We start from the raw sequence: 22,407 nt of genomic DNA on the forward strand, positions 1-22,407 counted from the left end.
ATAAGGCCATGTAAGACACTGTGCAGTAGCAAGTATCTGGACATTATGTCTCTAGTGTAACTCAATATACTGTTCCTTGAGCATATATGCGAGTATTTTAATATTCAAGGTGTGTATTGCAAAGGACTCTTCGTTCTGCCTCCGCCTGCTTAAGATGAGCATCTGCTATGGTAACCACATCTGCCTACTTATGAGTCAGAGGGAATGAAGTAATAAAGATCTATCACTGTGCCATACCTAATGCTAATCCTAGACTGATACTATCATGCACTTTTCTTAGTATATCTTGATTCATTTGCAGGATGTTGCTTTAGTACAATGCACATTATTATCTGCAATGCAAATCTGCTGGTATAACTTTGGGGATATTCCTGTAGTCTTAAGGCACTACAAGTTACATATTCAGTTAGATGCAACTGCACAGCCAAATAAGCAGCAAAACAGGTAGTCCTCCTGGGTTGCAATAAAGAATCAAACACACTTGGTACCTCCATGTTGATATACTTTAGGTCTTTGCAGTTACTTAGTCCTTCCAGTGCAACTAGTCCACAGCGCCTCAGGGTCAAAACTTGAAGATTTGAACACTTGGATAACATGGAGAGGCTGCAAGCTGGCAAATCTTCAAGTGTAAGTGTTGTGACCTACATGCATTTATTGATAAACAAAATTAATTATTTGTATATTGAAAATTCATTATATAATGTCACATTATGGTTAGTTTCTTTTTTTTTAAAAAAAGAGACCAAAACTGCATTCTACTAACACTTTAGAAAATGCAAGTAACTAATGTTAATACTTTCATATAGAAAAGGATGGCAACGTTGGGTTTGATGTGTTAAATGGGAGAAGTTATTATGAAAACAATCTGTTTGATTTCAACATCCACCTTAAAATAAACACAACTTATACTTTGGTAATGACATTGCTTTGAATGGATGGAAGATTAACACTGAGCAAAACAATTAATAGTGTGAACTGTTTCCCATCATACTAACATAAATAATAAGTGACTGTGCAAGAACAGACAAAAGTAGTTCAGATTAAGTTTGTGTAGGCTAGTATGTCATCAAAGAGTGGATACCAAGACAGGAGCACAGAGCAAACATACAGTGGTAAGTTACTAAGTGATAGGAAAAGTAAGTGCTGGGAACCAAGAGATGTTCTTTATGGAAAAACACCATTTGTAAGCTGATCGGCAATGACTTGCTTCTGGAAGAGACTAGTATTCTCAAAACTCTGAAGGGGCTAGATGAGCAGGAGCTGAAATGCAGACCCTCATACAAAGGCAAAACCATGTTAATTTAGCAGAAAACAGGAGCTAGGAGCTCCTGCCTTTTATAGGCTTAATATACTATCAATCATCTGAAGACTAATACCACAGTGCTCTACAGTGCTCATAGGAGTTGCAAAGTGATTCTCATTGCTCTTATTTTGCACTTGTGCAGAGGAACTCTCACTCTCACTGAGATCTGTAACCTGCTCTTTCAAAACAGCATTCTGCTGATATACAAGGAAAAAAAATAAATAGCATGGCTTATCATTTCATTCTAAATCTTCTATATAGTTACCTGCTGCAGAGTACTCCAGGGGCCACTATGAATTATCTTTTCTGTACTTAGTGAAGGCATCTTGCTAAATGAACTTTTCCTTGTTTTTTTTTTTATAGTTGCTTGCTTTCTTTGGTTTTCTTCATATACTTTAGACCAAGATTTACATGTGTTCATCCAGTTTATTCTCTTTTTTTCGATATCATCAGGAAGAATTAGTCTGCTGGAACACTCAGCTACATCTTGAATTCTGTTCCAGGTCTCTCTGACTTCCTCATTAGCATCTCCCATTAGAAACATAGTTTTCTTCATTGTGTCAGACTGAGAAAACTGATCTTTGACTTCTCTAGTACTAGCATCTGGCTTGACATTTGGTGGACTGCTGTGTATATTGTTTGTCTTATTTTCTATCATGTCATTAGCTCCAAAATTAACAGATTCATCCTTGGAAGTATGAATATCCGAAGCTTTATTAAGAACTCTAGTTTGTGAGTAATTTTCTTCTACATGTAGTATTGAATTCAGGTACATGTTCTCATTATTTACGTGAGAAGAGTATTCCCTCTTCTCTGAACCTAGCATATTTGGTGTTGGTGTCAAATTTCTTTCTGCTGGAATCATCCAATTATTTGCTTCATCCATCATTTCAGCCTGGTCTTCTTTTTGTTCTTCTGCTTGTTTATTTAGTTCCTTCTTCTGTTCTCTTATTATTTCCATATTTTCTGTCTGCTTATCATTTTTTATGCTTTCTTTGTTTTCTTCACTGTCACTCATGACAGCTTTTGCTCTTTTTTCTCCTAGTTTTCTGTGTTCTTCTCTTATTTGCAGCTTGTTTTCTCTTTCAAGTCTCAGGCTTTCTTTCTTTTTCTCATATTCCTCACACCTCCTCACCCATGCCAAATATTCCTCTCTTTCAGGTACTTCTTGTCTTTTTTCCCCCTCTATTTTTTGCCTATTTTCTTCCATTTGCATCTTCATTTTTTCCTCTTTTTCTTTCATGTCTATCTCTATTTCTTTTAGTATCTTCTGCTTCTTTTTTACTTCATCTTTCCATTCTTTTAAGATGGGAGCATATTTTTTATGGACTAAAAATGATCTAAATCTAGCTTGGATTTTCACAGCTGCTCTGTTCTGTTGTTCTGCCAGGTGTTGTCTTTCTTTTGCTTTCTGCTTTTCCAAGGCCTTTTTCTCCTCTTCCATTTGCAGCTGTAGCTTCGTGATCCATTCCTAGGCCAAACAATTAGGATATACTTCAAACACACTTAAAATAGGACAGGTGTTGGTACATATTTATCATTAATAAACAGAATCTGGGGTATTAACTGTTCCAGAATAACATTTATTCCCAAATATATGATAGTAACCTCCCAGTTCTTTGACAAAAGCTTATTGTAGACCTCATGTTGCATCATTTTGTCTCTCCAAGCTTTCTTTTCTTTCTGTAACTCATCTTCTACTGCAGTTTGGTGTTTCTGCGCAACAAATTAACTTAAATGAATATTGTATGAAACCTGGAACATCACAAAACACCCTCTTTCCAATCTCCCCCATCTTTTTGACTTTCTAACAGTCTACTTTTGTGAATGCCTGAATTAAAATGAGAAATTCAGCTGTGTGAGTATCAAAATAAACAACTAGAAACTTGCATCAGTAATGCAGATTGGGTCATGTTCTGAAAGATGCATACCTTCAGAGACTCAGTGTATTGGTATTGACCCAAACAACTGCCATCTTCCTCTCCAAATTCCATGCTGCTATTGAAGATGAAACCTACTTTTATGAAACAACCATTCAAAGTACAGGTAGATAACAGAAACATTATGGAAACAAACACTCTGAAAGTAGCAGTCTCCCTTTAATTAGACTGGTATGATGCTGGTAATCTTAAAATCTTTCAAACAGGAATTTTGTCCAGTAAAGCTAAAGAATTTTTTTTCACTGAAATTGTTTCTAAACAGAAAATGAAAGTTCAAGTCTATTTTCTCGCTACTTGCAAATAAATAGCATGTCCCTCCTTTCCCAACATATTCTCGATCAGAAAAAAATCTCCAAATGATTTGGAATTACATCTGACTGAAAATTAGCAAACAGTAAGCACCTAAAAACCAGAGGCTGATCCAGAATCACATAGTTCTTGGTGGAGCCAAGATAAATCAGTACCAGCCAAATCAAATACACAGCAGGACATGAAGGAACAAGTACAAATAAACTACCATTTCCAACCTGGAGCATGAAGTCTCCCAGGTGCCTAAGCACTGCTTTTCATGCATATTCAGAAGCATGCCGTTCAGACAACAGGAGACTAGACTTCTAGATAATTCTGTAATGGAGGAAGTTAGTCACTTCTCTCACCTCCAAAAAGAGTGCACTAGTGACAGTACTATCAAAGTGTCTAAATAGGGATGTGCCCTAACTTGTCTGGAGAAAGAAAGCCATTCTACATCCAAAAATGGTTTGTGACATCAAAGAACAGAGGAAGCCTTATTAATTTTGTGGCCTATTGAAAATGGAGCTATATCAGACACTGAGCTGGCCTTCAGACATCAAAGGTCTTTTCACTTACTGAGCTCTTCCTTAATTTTGGTGACCTGAATTACCTTGCTGGGACCAAATTGCCCACTTCTTTCAGAAAGCTACAAATTAGTTAACTGAAAACGCAGTGTTAATGCATCTCTCAAAATACAAATATTTAGGCTAAATAATAAAATATTGTGGCCCCACATGTATAATGTCTGAGGGTTACATTTCTTCATGTTCTTATGCTCTTGTGGAGAGCTATCAAATTTTATCCCTCAGTATGCATCATGCACTACAGCAAAACACAACTAAATACTCTGAGAATGTGACCGGTCAACATATGGAGACATGTTCTGTTGTGGCAGAACTCCGTAGATGAAGTCTGACTCAATTTCCCAGATACAGACAAGAAAAGGGCATATTGTAACTTTTACCTAGATGAGGTACAGCACCAGCATTTCTGAAATTAGTAATTTTGGTTCAGATTACCTCACCTACGATTTTTCATCCAAATATGAAATTGGGTTGGGAGGTCCAAAGTAATGAAGTATTTTCTATTAAGGCACAGTGACTATTTTTCATTTGCAAATAATTTAGCACAACTCTAATTTCCAGTACTTTGGCTGGTGTCACAATATAAAAACTGAGTAAGGGTAAAGCCTAAAGAATAATTTAACATCTAGCATAGCAAATTCATTCACTGCTGAACAAAGCAGTAAACACATAAACCCCAATGGATTATATATATAAATCTTACATCTCGCTTTGGTATCACAAGTAGACAGAGTTTAGGACAGTTATACAGTTTGGGATAGTACTCTCTTTTTCACATTATATGTTGAATTCACATAGTCTAGATGGGAACAGGTTGGCTTCAGTATCATTAATTACCTTATGAAGAAGCTCTAACTTTATTCTTTCAGCCTCAAATTCCTCCAGATGCAGCACCCTTCTTGTGTGTTCCTCTTCATTCCGTTTTTCATGTGCTTCCCCCTCAGCTTTCCACTTTTTCCTCTTCTCATCTTCCAGCTCCTTTTGTCTTTTCACCCAGTACTCAAACACCTGTCCACACCTTTCTTCTGCTTCACAGTGAGTAAGGCTTATGCTCATTTCAGCATCAGCTATGAATTTGTAATCAACCAAGCAAACCTTTTATTTAACTTCCTAGTAAATATTGGGGGACATTAAACAGTCTTAATGACAAGAAAAGGATTCTGTGCTGATACAGCCAGGTATATATATCCCCAAGGAAATCAAAACTACAACATGAGTCTTTTCTATCAAAGAAGTCTTATTATCATGATGCACACTTACTGACTCTGCTACAATCGTACTTATTCTATCAATGTATATTTCAGGATTACACTTTGGCTTCAGGATTAATGTCATCTGTAGCTATCAGCAGGGGTTTTATAACGGTTGCACTCTACCTCAAAACATGTAAAGGGTACAGTGAAGTGAAATGCTCTCAGCCAGTGTGGCTATAAAAAAATAAAACAAGTTGTGGCCACAGCACAGCCTACTTAGTATCTCTAATCTGGCTTCCATTTGTATTCATAATTATTTAAATAATTTTTGGGTAGTATTTTTTGAAACAAATTTCTATCAAAACATTAAAGACTAGGATACTTTTGTGATCCTGAAATGAGATAAAAGCACAGGTATTTGCTCATGTCCAGCTCATGAAATAAAAAAATCTATTGCATACTGTGCTGTGTCATTCTTTACAAAGAATGTTACAATATTTATGAAAACAGAAAAGCAGGAAACAGTGATGTGACACTAAAAAGATCAGCTCACCCAAACAACTAATGCATTTGCTTACCTGTAACAAAATGGTCATCAGTGACCACTTCACTGGTGGACCGACTATTATAAGTAGGTGTTGCAGCAATCTGCAAGTCTTCATCTTCAGTTTCAAACCGTACCTAATATAATTTAATATTGTCATTAAAGAACAAGAAAAAATTAAAAGCATAACATTATAAAAATCTTCCAGAATAAGAATGAGCTTTTCATGATATGACAAGCACAGTAATACAAAACCTACTACTGACTGGAATCCTTAGACATTGAATAACGCAAATGTATCCATCAAAATATTGTTCGCTAGAGTAATAAATATTGGATTATTTCTATGTGTTTTTTTTAATATATTTTACATTTTTACCTGAAAAATAAATGTTTGCGTTTGGGATTTGTTTTACTTTCTGTGGAACTAAGCACTATTTATGCATTAATACTGTTATGCACATAGGGGAGGAGATAGTTACAAAGTAAATTTTTAAGAAGTCTATGTGAAAATAATGCTATAGGCACAGAGATTGCTATATTTATTTCATTGTTCTTTGCTGGCAAGAAGTAATCTATTCCTTCTCATTTATCATCTGTTCATCACATGCGTGGGGCATATGTTAATATTTGTAATGCTGCTGAAGTCACATAAAGTAATTGTGCTGTTCTAAACAATGGTCTTCGGAGACTCATGTTTGCAAACGTGCTCCCAATAAAAGCCAGACAACAAATATAAAGTGATTGAATTAAATACAGTTTTATGTTTTTCTTAGAACTTTAGCAAGTTATTTAATCGAATCGTATGAAAATATAAGAGAACCTAGGTTCATAACTCTTGATTTGTCTTTGAAAGTTACAGACATTATGTTTACCTTTTCTATAAAATAATGGAATATATTAGTAGCAAGATTAACAGTAGCACATCCTCCTGATCATCATAAAAGTAACGATTAGAGAAGTTTAAAAGTGTTATCATACTATTGAGACAATATTCTGCAAATAATTAACAATAAAGAGTTATTCTGTTTTGTTTAATTTTGGCTTTTGTGCTCAGCAGCTCAACTACTGACACAGAGAATTTATTCCAAATTTTAAAACTTATAGATGTGGTGTATTACAGCTGATATCCCAGTTCTAAAGAACAGCATATACAAACTCATCTTAACACTTTATGGATAGTCTGACAGCAACAAAACTGAACACATCTACCGGTCTCCTCAGGAGGCCAACAAAGCAAGTGTAAATTATCTAAATTACTTAATAGATTTTTTTTTCAATATAAAAATTGTTTAAATGGAGTATACCTCTTTTTTAAATTGATCCGGATTTTCATTATATTCAGAAGCCAATTCTGCCAAGTAATCTGAAGCATGGCAAGAAACTACTCCATAAATGTTACCTAAAGAAGAAATAAATATAATTTAGTACATAAAGAGACAATCCCTTACCAGCACTCAGTTCTGCTCTATATTGCTTAGCTACTATATTTCCATAAACTAAAATAAAGGATTGTTTTTCCTTTAAAATTCTTACACCCCCACCCCATTTTTACTCAAATATGTATGGGAGTCATTTCTCTACATTAAAAGCAGCAAATACATGTAACCAAAACACACACTGATATTGTAAGAATCCAGTGACAGCAAGTATGAAAGAATTTCACAGCACAGAACACAGAACAACATCTTCTGTGTAGAAAAACACAGTAGAACTTGTATTGGGCAGGTCAAAAACTGACAAAGAACTGAAAAAGTAATAAAAAAAAAAAAGTGTCCATTACAAAAAACAGATAGAAAGAAACCTTCCTCAAATATTAAAATACATTGACAATATTGAACATTTGTTCACAAAGACTGTTACACTAAATGAGTGTTAAACCCAAGATGATGTGAAAAAGAACAGAGCAGCCAGCTCTCTGGCACATAAGACTATGAGCTTGTCCTCAGTCACACAGCTGACATGGCAATATTGTTCCCCAATGACAAGGTCATTTCATTTAATGCTAGCTTGGATATCTCTAAAGACAGACTTTAAACATACCCTATGTGGTTCAATTGTATCTGAACTCTTAGCTTCATCTCCTAATGACTTCATTTCAGATTAAGAGTCTGGCCTAGGTCCTGGTCCAGGGAATGATCCTGCACCTTACCTCGATCTATGGTTTGGCATCAGATGAATTTTTAGAAAAATTCAATTCATACTCTGATGTTAGACAGCATTGCATAGGTTTATTCCTAGAGATTTCCAGCATGCATTCAGAAGCTGTTGCAATAGGTTTCACTGCTTGCTTTACTTAAACATTTGCATCGTTTTACTGATGATTGTTAGTCAAACTTTGACTGGCAATACAAGGTGCATAAATATTTCATTTAACTGTGACCCCTGCTTACTTGTCGTTCCTTCATCTTCTAAGTCTTGCAGTATAAGTTTTTCAGCATCTTGATTTCTGCTCTTTATAAAGTTTAAATAGGAGAGAACTGATTCTGGCAAGTCATCTGAAATCTAGAAAAACATGGCATTTGACATAAATTCTACATTTTCATATCACAGCCATTACCAGAGGTAAATACTTGACATGCAAGAACAAAGACTCACTTTTGGCTTCACCTATAAAGCACTGATGGAGATTTAGTACCTGCTGCTAACAAAATTGTTCCCAGTTCCTGTACTCTTCGCATTGTCTTACCACCCACTGACCAATTAATAATTCTCATTTTTAATTACATTCTAATTAAGTTTTGATTGGAACACATTTTAGTAACTTATTTTCTACTATCTTCAGAAACATGTTTCAATTAACATTTTCTTTATAATTGTTTTGGAACAAGAAATTACGGAAAATGTTAAGACAAAAATTAATGAATACCTATGATGCACAGGATCTTTTTCTTAAAAATGTTCAGACTCTCTAGAAAATAAATTAATTTTAAATTTACTAATGTTTAAAGTATGCATGCAAATCAGATGCTTCAACTTTCTTTACTGCACACTTCCTATTCAAAAGACCGCCTTTTACTGCACGGATTTGGGAAAATGGACTGCCTTCTCTCAGATGTGTAAATTCAGCTAACATTGCTAGCATTCAGCATGTAAGTGCTTAAATAATTCTCACTGATGCCTTTGCCTATCTTTATGTCATATTAAACACACGATTTATGGTCACATATGACCAATATCATGTGCCCCAATATCCTACGGACCGATCCTTTTGCTACAAATCTGAAAGATTTAAATAACTGAAAAGGAACCAAATAACTGGTTGGATTTCAAAGGAAAATCTTTCCCCAACATAAGAAGCCATCCAAAAAGAGAGGACCTGAAGCACTACTTTAGATGAAATTAGTATCTGGAAGTCTTAAAACATAAGTCAGTCTCTTTTTAAGATTTAAATACAGATTTAAATAAAGAATCATTGGCTTATTCATCCGTATTTAATCTAACCCATCAGCTTAATAAAAGCTTCCAGCTTCAGAGGATTCTAAAACAAATCATTATCTCAGCATCTGATTTTCTTACTTAAGCAGAATGCCAATATCCATCTCATTTATTGGCTTGTCACCACTGGAGGTTACATTTTTCATGAAGCAATATTACTGAGACTACTTTTAGAAGAAATCTTCAGGCTAGGTATTTCAGGAAAAATTTCATTCACGAGATAGGCTTTCCTACGTCCATATTACTTTCAAGCAGAAATAGAGTAAGTTTTAGCCCACTAAATACTTACTGTCTCACTGTCACTCAAAGCTTCTTCTAATACCTCTGTGTCAGAATTATCTGCTTCAAGGGAAGAAACACTAATTCTGCTTAATTCTGTTTCTATTTCTTTTTCAATTCCTTCAGTATCTTCAGACATTCTGCTTTTCACAGTGTCTTATCTGTTTTCAAAGCTACACAAAGAAAATACAAACTTTCAGCAGTGCATGAACCAGAGGGTGCTCATTTAGCATAAATTTATTGAGATGTATTTATTGAACATGAAAAAGGAACAACAGTTTGTTCTGAACAGCTCACTCCATACCAACAAGCAAAAAAACAAGAAAAATGTGGTTTGTGATAAGAGAATCCGTCCTCAGTCTACCTCTCTAAATTTTGCAAGTGTTACAAAATTTGAGTGTTAAAAACCTCTGCTTGATTGCTGCTCCTTGTGGACAGGATCAGCGGTATACCTAAGCCTCACAAGGCTGTTTGGTTTTTTTTTGCAGCCCTAGTAGCTGCAAAGAAAAAAAAAAACTTCAAACAATAAATACATATTAACAATTACGAAATAAGACTAAGAACCTAGGAAGCACTCCATGAAGTTGCAATGATACAGAGAAAGCCATGAGAAATGGCCCAATTCACTTAAGTACAAGACTTTATAGACGGATGGTGATAGGAGAGGAAGGGGTCCCTCACAGTCCCCCGTCCCTCCGCAATGCGGACCCCTCTCCTCAGCCGTAGCTCCGATTAGGGGATAAGGGAGGCAGTCTAGACCCGCTGCCTCAGAGGCAGCGAGCAACTGCTCGCCCCTCGCCGGCCCCTGGAGCAGAAGGGCGGCGCTGACTGCACCTCAGCCGTGGGGGCGGGAAGCAGTCCCCCCCAGATCAACTACAGCTCCCAGCAGGCCCCGCGGCGGGGAGCCCGCCCGCCCACCGCCGTTTCCCGGAAGGACCGTTGAGCCGCTCTCTGTATACTGGGAGTTGCAGTCCGTTCCTCAAGGCACCTATAGCCCTCCGCGACCTACTCGGTGTGGCTACTCACCTCTTGTTCAGCCGAGGTCCCACCGGAGTCGCCGCCTTTCTAGCTGGCTGCGGAGACCGCCCGCCCTCCCGCCCCGAAATGCCACAGTTCCCAACCGCCCCTGGTCAGACCCTCCGCGGGGAAGCCCGGAGCTCCGCCGCCGTGCTGTTAAACCGGGAGCGTCTCCACGGCAACGGGAAACAGCGGCCGCGAAGGCGAGCGGGAGGGTCCAAACCTGGCGAGCGGCTGGCGGGTGGCGCCGCTGGGGCGGGCGGCCCCCGGCGGGAGCTCCCTGCGTCAGCGCGGGGCACAGCAGCGCGCAGCCCTTTTCGTAGTGTTTATTTGGTTTTGGTTATTATTATTATTTAACGTATTTTAAGCAGTAGACTGGAATTCAGTGTTTAGAATAACTTGGAATCAGCAATTAATTGAAAAAAAAATAATAACCAGACCAAAGTATAGCAAAGGTAGATTAAAATACAATGGTTTGGCGTCCTGTCTGCCAGGGGAACTGCAGAGGCGTGAGAAATGAGAGCCCTTCGGCATTCGCGGGCCGGGGCGCCGCGGCGGCTTGGAACGGCCGGCGGCCCGCTGGCGCCGGGGGCCGGGGCGGGGGCCTGCGCTGGGGGCCGACAGCGACAAATGAGAGTTAAAAATATGTATCAAAGAGTGCAGGGAATGGCTCACACAAATGACATGAGAGCTGGAGAAAATGGCCAGTAGTTGGAGAATTAAAGGCTCCGTGCAATTCAGTCTAGCAAAAATGATACGGGGCAGGGAGGGTGCAGATGGTGATAATTTCGGTATGTAGCGGTGCTTGTAGGGTATGCATCTGTCCTTAAAGTCTGATTACGAATACCAAGGTGCAAAGGAAGGTTAACAGAAAAATATGAGCTGAAAGGTAAAGACAGGTTTTACATACAAAATGAGCACCTTTATGAGCAATGAGAAGGATCTGCCCAGGATGGTAGGCATTTTTCCCATCTACTGTCTTTAAAATAAACCGAGTACCTTTCTGAATGACTTACAGATGTTAACTGCAAAATACAGGATTCATGAGCAATCATTTACTATTTTGTCACTAGTATTAATGGATGAGTAAGACATTTAAATCTTAAAACAATGGAAACTCACGCTTTTGAAATCCACCCTGCGATTTCTCTCACTTTACAGCAGCGAACTTTTCAATGTGGTCAAGTCTTCAAGCACTGAGTTGAATGTGCACTTGATAGTTGTTTTGTAATGTGTGTTATGCTGTGATCATGGTGACCGAAGACCATGGGCACTGTGTCATGCCTTTAGCAAACAACTTTGCCAATGAAAAAGATGTTTCTGTTGGCCTGTTACCTGTAACCAGGAGGTCAGGACCAATCAACACAAGAAAACTTCTCTATGTAAGGATGTGGTTAAGTTGGACTTTAGGTAAAAAACATCGTTATGAGACTGTGCTCTTTAAGGTAGGAGAGAAGTTTTCAGAGGTGGTAAGGATTTTCTTGTAACAATGTAATGTCAAATTATATAATTTTATAAAGATAATATTTCTATTTTTCAGATAAACTGATTTGTTATTAAAATGGCTCAAAATAAAGCATTGAAACTGCATGGTTATTACAACAGACCTATTGCAGGTGGCAGTTTTCAAGTGAAGTATGTAACCGTTCAGGGGTTTTTACTAGAACGATGCATTGCACTAGTGTTTTAATACACTCTGGTTTTGAAAATTCTGATGAAGTTTAGTTACTCTTAAAAGTAGTGGATCTTCTTCAGGGAAAGTGCAAAACTAGTTATCTAATACTGTCTATAAGTTTACGTGGTGCATTATTGACCCAAATCCACTGCTGAGCTAGTTTGAGAAACTTACAGCTTTTTTCATTGTGCAGTTCAGCAACAGAAGTTTTATAATCCAGGCAATGAGGATCTCCACAGGCCAGGCAAACTTGTGTTTGCTGAATCTTTTCTTCTATTCAACAAATTTGATACATATGTTACATATGTTTTGTATGTAAAATAAGTTGTTAATGCAAGGTATTTTGTGACCGCAGAAGCTTCATCTTTGTAATTTTTTTCTGTTTTACAAGTAACAGAAGACATAACTTCTTATTGTAATCAATCTGTAGTAATTCTGACAGCAGACGAGAACAATTCCTTTCAAACAAATCCCTTTGCATTAGAAAATACTTTCTGAAGAGTATGCCTATGCTGGTTATGTTCACACATCTGTGCATATCTGTGTGCCTGCCTGCCTTACATATGAGAAGTGTAGCACCACTGCCGTTGGCAGCCATTGCAGAAACCATTTTCTAACACTGCTGCTGTTGGACTCCTCTCAGCTTGTACCATGAAGCCAGGCAGACCAAAATGCCAGGGTATGTTTACAGAAGAGGCAAGACAGGCGAAAGGGAACAAAGGGAAGTGGGGGACAAATAATACAAGTTTCACTCTGTGCAAAAATCTTGACAGGCCCAGAAGACATGGTATCCCATAATGATGATGATGATGATAATAATAATAATAATATATACATATAAAAGTACTGTAGCAGAGAGTCTACAGTGCTAGCGATCTTTCCCGTTAAAATATGCTAAACTGTGCTCAAGGTGAGAATGCTCATATGACTTCACTGCAGTCCTTTTGACAGCTACAAGTGTTTGCACTTTGAGTTGGTACTCAGGTTCTAAAGCACACCTTACATGTATTTCAGGGGCAGTTGCTACGGGCAGGGTTTCTGCTTGCCCTTCCATTGGCCAAGCACCCACTTGCTATTGATGACAGATGATTTCTTGATTTAATTTAAAAGGTATTCAACTTTTCACACCCTGTTACATTCTGCAACAGAAATTGGGGGAAAAATTAAGTGGGGATGACTGGGAGGTTCACTTCACAAGCATAAAGTTTTACTTCAGAGTTTAGTCCAAGACAGTTGGTAGCACTGTTTGACAGCTGTCATGGCTTTGCTAGAATTGTGTGCTGGATCGTGCTGAAATCATTAGGCTGTATCTGCTATTGAATCAGGTTGTGTAGACAAAGGAGGGCTTATATCTTTACTGTCGTTCTTTCTCTTCATTTCAGCTGGTATCCTTAGTAATTAGTAAACTAAGTGTAATGAAGAATGTACGGACAAGTGTATGCCAGGCTATGTAACCCTTGCCATCTTTGCGATATAAATCTTGCTATGTACATGCTGCCTCCAAATGTCTTTAGTAGTTAAGAAAAAAATGCTAAAAAAAGAAATACATACGCACAATGTAACATTAAAAGAAACTGAGACCAGACACCATCTTGATGCTTCTACTGTTGCTACTATTATCTTGTTCAATGTATCAGGTGACTGTTTAAATTTATAAAGCATTACCTGAAGAAAATAAATCCTGTTGTAATTGATAGGCTTAGTTATATCTGTTTCATATTAAACTGAATATATGATTATATTTTCAGCTGTGATTCAAAACTGAAAACAGAAAAATGAAAATAAGATAGAAAATACCAATACAGAAGTACTACTTAAATGTCTTCAATGGAATTTTCTTGGTAAAAATTCTGTTTTCAATTTCTTATTTAGCAGCTTCAAACTAATAATTTAAAAATGTTTTGAATTAAAAGAGTAATCCTCTTTTCCCCACCCCCCGCCCCACCCCGGCTCTGTGTCTTATGCTTTAGACATTTGGTCTGTGGCTTTTATTTGACAGAAGCAATTTATTGAGTGTGTTATGTGAGTATAAATATATTTTTTCTTTTGTTTCAAATGACTGCAGGATAAATCAACAGAAACAGTGATAGATTTTTTTTTTTTTCACAAGGTGGCAGTATTGGATTGAAATGCGTAGGGGTTTTTTTGTTCTGTATATTTTTCATTGTTAGTATGATTATCAAAATAGGGGAAAATATATATCATTATATCTACAATTTATATATCATTATAATTTATACAATTTATTTCTGTTGGTGTATGGCATATAGATGAATCACTATATAAATCAACTCTATTGATCTTTTCCTTATATAATTTTCCACACTGCATTTGGCCTGCATTTGACAAGAGTTTAGATCCCTTAGATGAATATGTGGGTGAAATAAACACAGGTTGGAGCTTGGGCCTCTCCATATACATATTCCTTTTTCCCAGGGTGTCTGTCAAATCGTTTCACAGAGAAGAAAGTTTTGGGTCACATAACAACAGTTGTGCCCTTAAAGAGTTGTCTGCATTGGCTATGCCAAGGAGCATCAGTTCGCAGCTGATGGGATGGGAACCATGCAATGCAGTAATTCTGGGACGAAGCATTTGAGATGGAAGTAATGAAAACCCCTGCTACTTTCCATATCTGTGCGTAAATGGTTAAAGTAGAAATAGAAAACCAGCCAGTGACAAAGAGGGAGGATAGCATTGAATCTGTTCTATTTAATGAGAACTATATCTTTGTCCACATAGTATTTGTACATGTGCTACTAATTTTTGGCAAACAGGAAAAATCTGTAAACTTGTAATTGTTCTCTGATTTCATTGGGAGTGGTTCACATTGTTCAACTTAGTATGTTCTGTTTACATCTCATACGTTGTTACCATCCTCTGAATTTATTAAAATATCTCTTTTTATTTCTGTGACTGTAGAGAGCATAAATAATAATAATACCCTTTTATCATACAACTATTTCATCTTTTCAGTAATTGCATTGCAAAGATTGAATTGTTTTTCTAGAATAAGTTTGTAAATGGAAGTCTCAAAAAAGAAAAAAAGAGAAGTGACAGTATGAATACATTGTGTTACAGTTTCTTCAGGTGAGAACCAGCTAGTGGCATATATTTCTTGTCTGTTAGTTGGAATTGGATCTGTTATTACTTTTACATCAGCTTGAGATTCCTTGGAAGTGTTGTGGAAATCAAATGTCTACTAGTTAGAGTAAGTGTAAATCAGACTCCAACTTTCTCATAAACTGAAAGGGAGTTTTGTTTTTAATTTAGTATTGAAATTATGCAGAGTAACTATCTCTCAGTATGTGCTCATGTGCTTAGTATGTGCTGAAGAAATAAAAAGTTTGCCCCAAAATATGGAAATTGAGAGTATGGTTATGAAGTTGTTACCTATGCAGACCTACCTGGATACTCCAGTTACATACAATTCCTGCCTTTTAAGGGAAGAAGACTTTAATTTTTAAAAATTACACTGTAACTATACATTCTTATGATCACTTTGATTACATTTTTTCCTTTGCCTTTTGTTTATTGTCACCCTTTTTCAGTGATCTGTTTTAGACTATGTGAAGGCTGAAGCAGAGAACTGTTCTACTGATTCATTTGTTAAGCACTATAAATACCAATTGCCACAGCAGTAAGAGGAGCCCAGGTACTATATCTAGACATCTTGTTCCTTCTTCCTGCTTAGGTACTTAGGGTAAGTACCCTGATAATTCAAACAGGAAATCATGAAATGAAAGTTTTCTTTAGTGGGGCGTAGCTGCTTAACGGTGGCTTTTGTTCTTCATGTCCAAGACAGTTACGGCTTTGTCTTTAAGCCCAAAACAGTGAGTTGTGCTCTGCCGGAAGCATGCCTCTTAAACTATGATGTCACTTTCTAAGGGTTTCCAGGAAAAGAATATTTCTTACTTTTGTTGGAATGACTCTAAATAATAGTCATGAAGGATTATACATGAGCTTCTGGAATTTTTTGTTGCATTGCTCACTTTCAGTATTATGTTTGTACATAATTTGGGGGTTTTATTTCAGTATATGAGTTTTCAAATCCTGGTGTTTGTTACCCAGATGGCAATACTGGTGTTGATACTCCTGAAGAAAGAAGAGATATGTAAATAAATTATGTGAAACTGCTGATAATTTCAAAATAGTTTCTTGCAATTAATTAAAAAAATGCTTTTAGTCAGTTCTCACTGTATGCTGTATTACTGTTGGTTTGAACTTACGCATTCTACATGTCAACCAGACATAGAAGATGTGGAAAACTTAATTTGAGGAATTCAGATGCTTCAATGATTTTAAAGGGGAGTGCATGATAATATATTTTCAGTTTCTCCTCTGCAACAAAACATACTCTTCCTGTTCAGGAATGTTGAATCAAGACTGTAAGGGACAGCTTTATTCCTTTTTGAGGAATGGCCTGTCCCTCCTTCCTGGACATCAGCAGAGGAAGGAGAAGGCATTAGATGCTAACCTGTGTCTGTTAGCAGGTGACAACAGTACTCTACTATACAATTGATAATAGGAGTCATTGGTATCATGGCATGCAAAATATTCTAATGAATTACTAATTTTATTGTTTGAGCCTGTATTTTAGGTCCAAGTAGAGATCTAATATAAGGAATATGTATTTTCGCTTTTAACAAGAGGAAGCAACAGTAAATACCAACATACCTGTTGTCACTAGTAACTTCTGCTTTGAAGCTTTATTCAGTCATTTAATTTTTTTACATATAGCAACTCCAATAGCTTGAGCACTCCTCACAATATTATATGAAAGGTAATCTATACTGAATCCATACTGGTCCTGCTGCTTCCCTGTTCCATAATTCCAAAATATATGGTTTGAGAAAACCTCCCCTGACAGTGGTTTCGTAAGGTTCATACAGTTCTCCCAATCCAGCTGCTATTCAGGCAGGGTATAGCGCAAATAAATTAGTTTTACTCCATCAAAATGCATCTATATCATCAAGATTTTTTTCATTAAATGTTAATTTATAATGGTGGAGCCCTCCTTGTTTCATGTGATAGTTTTGCATATTGAAAGATTTGAACTGTCAGGAATGATGCATTCTGGAGTCAGCTATTTGTGCTAGGAAAATTGGTTGAAAGATTGCAGTTAAATTTGTTTTATAGTAACTGTAATTGCAGTTGATCTCAACCTTAATTAAGTGTTGCTGAAGTATAATAAATGACGGTAACATCATCATTCACTGTGCAAGGTTTTGAATTTTGTTCTTAGGCTGGCTGTAGCAAGGGGAATGAGTTGGAGAAGCCTCACTTTTTTCTTGTTTTGCAATGAAACCTTTCAGTGGCCTAGGAGTTATCCTCTGTATGTATTCCCTGCTACAGTGTCTATAAATCACACTGTGATCAGCTTGCCCACTTCAATTACTGCTGAAGGTGTATTTTAATGGGCTTTGCAAAGATGTCTAATCAAGGGCCAATATGAATTACTAACTCCCCTAGCCCAAAGCAACACGCCCTGGCCAGATTTGTGCTCACACAAGTTTGTGTCACATTAGATATAGAATCAAATTTGGTTTTATGCTTATTATTATATGCCTCTGTGCTTATTAAAAATGAGAGATAGGAATTACTACTTCAGGACAGAACAGATGCATCTAACTATGTTCCCTGGCTCTTTGGGCTCCATTCAGGCTAATCACCTTGTGTCTGCTAGTGCTATGTATGTGATTTGGGTCATTTCATTGATCTTTTGCTTTCAACTTTCCCATTAGTGCAATGGCTATGACATGTCTTAGATCATTTTGGCAAATTGGTTAGAATGCTGCTGCTTGCAAGTAACCCTTGAAGAAACCTGAATATCAACAAAAGATCAAAGATTGTGTGATCTGTCCACACTCTTATCAATATGCATATATCAAATGCTATACGTATTTATGAACAGGTCCACAATCAATGGAACAAAAGAATTGATTAAGTTATTTCTGAATATGGGAATGAGAATCTGGCTGAGCAGGTACCTCTGCGGAACATTCTGAATGCTGTGCAGCACAATGTAAGGAAAAAACCCCACAAAATATCACCACCAAATACATTGCCTCAACCAAAAATGTGTATAGCAATCAGAACTTTTAAAAAAACCCTCCGTTAGCAAAATATTAATTTTTCAAGATCTGCTGCTAATATCTGATGTGAGTGGGCAGATTCCTTGCTGTTATATGGAATATTATGGATGAGATTAGGCTTTTGAAGGACTATGTAGGAGCAGAAGTTCAGGTCACTGAAGTTTACTGCTGCTGAAAAAAAGATGAGTTGCCTAATATCTTTGACTGCTAGATATCATGAAACACTTGGTCTGCTTAGGTCACAATACTGACCTGAACCATGGACAAGCAGAAACACTATGAGGTCAAAACAGAGCTCCTACTGTGAGAGCATTTAAATAGGCATTGCACTGAGACTCAGAAATAATGCTGAAAGCCTCAAATGAGCTTGCAAATCAATACTGTCAGCACACATACTTAATTATTAATCATAGTAATTTTTGTGGCCTGGCAGCATGTAATTTGTTTAATTTGTTTCCTTTTTCAGAAAAGTCCTTTAAAGCATTTGTATAGGATCAGTTATTCTAGAAGTTGTTAGCAATGTTTTTGACCAGTGGCCTCCTATCTATGCTTCAACTTAATTCTGCATCATGAGCTTTTAATTACACTACAATTTAACAGTTTAATATGGTTTAATATGCTTCTATAGACCAGCTGTGAGTCTGTTAATATAACTTCTTGCAGAGGTGAGTTTCATAATTCTGGACGAACATTGAAGATAACTTACGAGTCTGAAAGAAAGTTCCTTTCAAAAGTGTATTTTAAATTCATATTTTTCTTAAGTCTGTACTGTCCAGTGCATATGATGGGAAATGATACACAAAGGGGAATCATCCCCTGCAGAAAACTCTCTCTACTGAATACAGAGGGAAACTATGTAGCTAATTTAATCAACTAATAGCTAGCAGTAGTTGGGGTGAAAATGCCTCTGTGCAACAGTCTTTATACATATTAGAATTATCACATTACAGGATTTCTATTCTATATGGAATGCTGTGGAAGATACAATGTCACACAGTGGGAAAGGAACAAAACCAAGGAAAATAGTACTCAGATCCCATGTTCATGCACAAAATCCAGTCTGAAGAAATGGTTTTGTGATGTCCCAAGTGATTCAACATGCAGTATCGTAAGAAATAAAAAACTTGTCTTGAAGACTGTAATTTTTGCTACTAAACGGACTTTGGAAAACAATATGTACAATGTGTTTTCCACCAAGACTTGTTTTACAAATGCCAAAGTATTAATAATATTCATTATTTTGTCTTTGGTCACTCTGAAGCCTTGGCTTTTACTTGTTAGGTGTCAGTCATGTAGGCAGTTCTACATTAAGGATACTTCAAGAAAACAGGAGTTGTGCCTGGTCGGTATCACAGGGACATTTAGTAGTAGTTTAAGAAGTAGTAGGTGTCTTGGCATTCTGAAATCCATGCTGGGCAAATCAATGATGATAACGGAAAGTGACAGTATATAAAAAACATACAGTACATTTTCCACTTGTAATTACTATTCATTACTTACAGAATGTCAGCAATGTCTCCACCTGTTTTTATTATCTGTTTCCAGAGCATCTCCAGTACTTTACAAGACAGAAGGAATGAGCAAGGCATTGAAATAGGCTATGTGTTTCCTGAGATCAGTTCATGTTAGCATTTACATGTCTTAATATCAAGGGACTAGTTTGCATAGGACCATCAGATATCATCACCTGAGCTGGAGTGAAGTGATAAATATTGTCTTCTATAAACTCTCCAGTGTCAATAGTACTATCCAATGAGAACAAAAATTAAATGGGCAAAGGTTGTTTCTTGAGAATGCAGGGCAGTAAATAATAGAAAGGATGTTGTCAAATGGCATCTAGTTTTGTCTTCCCTCACTCATCAGTTTGGAATTGTTCCCTGTTTCTACAGACCCTTGTCATTATTAAAAGATCACTCCAAAGTATAGAAAGCATTTATTTATATATTTTATCGTATTTATAGCTACTTTAAGCTATGTAATAATTTATACTTTGTTTGTAAAAGCAATATAATAAGCATAGACTGTAATCTGGAAAATACCCATGTCCATTTTGGGATGCATAATGCATGAAAATAGTGAAAATTTGAAGATATTCTTTCAAGCTTTTACTTGTAAGGTAATTTCTCAGTTATGCTCACATAAAAGCAAATTCCCTTTTGATTAAGTCACAAGCTCTGGAACATTTCCATACAAAAATATCAGATTTACTTAAGAACCATCTGTTTGGTTCGGATAATTTTAAAAATGTTATAGCTAACTCTCTGCAGTACACATTACTAATGTATTTGCTTTCTGGCAAGTAAATATCAGAACCCATCATAACATGCAGAAAGTTCTGAATATTTTAAAAGTATGTTCTTATAAAGATGCAATATGAATTCAAAAGTTGAAATTGTTTTTCCTGAAAACTGTTCATCTGTACTTGCTTAGGGATGTGAAGAATATTTAAATATGTGTTTTGAAAACAATGTTTTGATCTTAACTGCGATTACTATCAGCCTGCTGATTAGCCAGGTAAGAATAGTTTTAAGCAAAACCCCACAAAATACTAATATTCTGCTGGGGGTAAAAATCAGTTCAGTGCCATTTGGCTTTGGCAGGCTTTCTGAAATTTTGTAAAGCTTTCCATCAGTTTTAATTAGAAAATCAAGCACTGTCTGCCAACAAACTCCCATGTATTCAAGGATCATCACAGATGTCCAAAGTTTGTTGTGTGAAATATTTGACCTGACTTGTGAAAGCAAACAGTATTGCAAGGACAGGAAGTAGTTAAAGAGAATGTAAAATCTGTAGAGTAAAAGACCTCTTTTGTCCTCTACTTGTACAGAACCTAGTCCATGAATATGCTAAACCAAACAATACAAAATCATGAAGCCATGCTCCCCACATATCTATGAGAAAATTTTATTGGGTAAAAAGGAATAAAGCTTTCAATATCAAAACAAAATCATATGAATAATGGCAACAAGAATTGATTGTTCACTCCACAGACACCCTGAAAGTTGAGTATTGTCAAGCAGGCAGAATAATTTTTAATATCTCAATTTGTGAGGTTGAACATGAGAGTAGTTCATTTTTACTCAGGGAAAAGTATGACCTATTTTACCTCTTCCATATGTAGTACCTTCCCATAGAGGTACGTAATAGAAATATTCTGGCTATGGAGTGGGTCAGTTCAGTAATGAAAATGTTTCTTATTCATACTCATCTAATCCTCGCTAGCGCGGTATGTGTCTTGTGATCTTCCATGTACCATCATTGACACCTTCTTGTCAGATGGGAAAGAGCTGTTATCCCCATTCAAGGAGTTAAGACCAAGAATCAGAGAATCATTTAGGTTGGAAAAGACCTTTAAGATCATTGAGTCCAACTGTATTTAGATTCACAGGGCACTGGAACACTTAGCACTTAACTGAATTGTGTGACACTTGAAATAGATTCAAGATACTTCTGTAAATGTAGGTCCAAGTGACTTGCTGGAGATTACACAGCAAGCCTGTGCCAGAGCAGAGATTTCAGTTTGTGTGTGTCTTCAGGCACATGTCCTGATAATTCTCCTTTTTATTCTTCTGCATTATTATTCATAGGAGCCAGTTTAGCAGTCAGATTGACTCCATCAAGAGTGAGTAGCAACACTTTTTTTTCCTGTTTTTAACTCACCCTTTTTACTTTCTCAGATATTTTTGATCTCACTAATTAACTGGTCAGCTATTCAGAAACATCAGAAAGAATAAGATTTAGCCAAATGAATCATGAACTCTTCTGAGCATTGCTGTGATGCAAGAATTATCTGATCTGTGCCTATGACAGTCAATGAAGTGACTTCCACTGAAATTTTCATCAGGCTTTACACATTGTAATCATTAATATATTAACATTTGGGCTTTAATATCTTTGTTTATTGTTCATGGCTATGGTAGTATGCTACAAAATTGTGTGTGTTAAAGTCCAAGGTACTATGCTGTTTACTAGCTGGTTAATAAAACTTCCAGATAAGCTGAACATTAGTTCCTGAGTCTCCAGAACAACTTGTTCAAGGTGTTGTAAACAG

General features: G+C 36.7%; 2 protein-coding genes across 2 annotated transcripts in view; one reads left to right on the forward strand and one right to left on the reverse strand.

The window, feature by feature from the left end:
• Window positions 1–9,739, reverse strand: part of LRRIQ1 (leucine rich repeats and IQ motif containing 1) — a 113,662-nt gene extending 103,923 nt beyond the window's left edge. The window contains exons 1-8 of the mRNA XM_027794236.2: window positions 9,583–9,739; window positions 8,249–8,360; window positions 7,163–7,257; window positions 5,890–5,992; window positions 4,956–5,185; window positions 2,945–3,019; window positions 1,569–2,774; window positions 489–641 (exon numbers count right to left, since the gene is read on the reverse strand). Coding sequence (XP_027650037.2) covers window positions 489–641; window positions 1,569–2,774; window positions 2,945–3,019; window positions 4,956–5,185; window positions 5,890–5,992; window positions 7,163–7,257; window positions 8,249–8,360; window positions 9,583–9,711 — 2,103 coding nt within the window. The 5' untranslated portion in view covers window positions 9,712–9,739. The remainder of the gene's footprint in view (window positions 1–488; window positions 642–1,568; window positions 2,775–2,944; window positions 3,020–4,955; window positions 5,186–5,889; window positions 5,993–7,162; window positions 7,258–8,248; window positions 8,361–9,582) is intronic.
• A 1,385-nt stretch (window positions 9,740–11,124) lies between these two features.
• TSPAN19 (tetraspanin 19) lies at window positions 11,125–22,090 on the forward strand. The gene is given in 10 exon segments (XM_005242685.3): window positions 11,125–12,969; window positions 14,013–14,104; window positions 14,213–14,286; window positions 15,343–15,420; window positions 15,423–15,472; window positions 16,297–16,375; window positions 18,180–18,284; window positions 19,319–19,464; window positions 20,787–20,921; window positions 22,034–22,090. Coding segments are annotated over 10 exon segments (870 nt in total). The 5' UTR covers window positions 11,125–12,915.
• The last annotated feature ends 317 nt before the right edge of the window (window positions 22,091–22,407 follow it).

Source organism: Falco peregrinus, chromosome 6 (genome assembly GCF_023634155.1).
Source record: "Falco peregrinus isolate bFalPer1 chromosome 6, bFalPer1.pri, whole genome shotgun sequence".
NCBI classification, from domain to species: domain Eukaryota; kingdom Metazoa; phylum Chordata; class Aves; order Falconiformes; family Falconidae; genus Falco; species Falco peregrinus.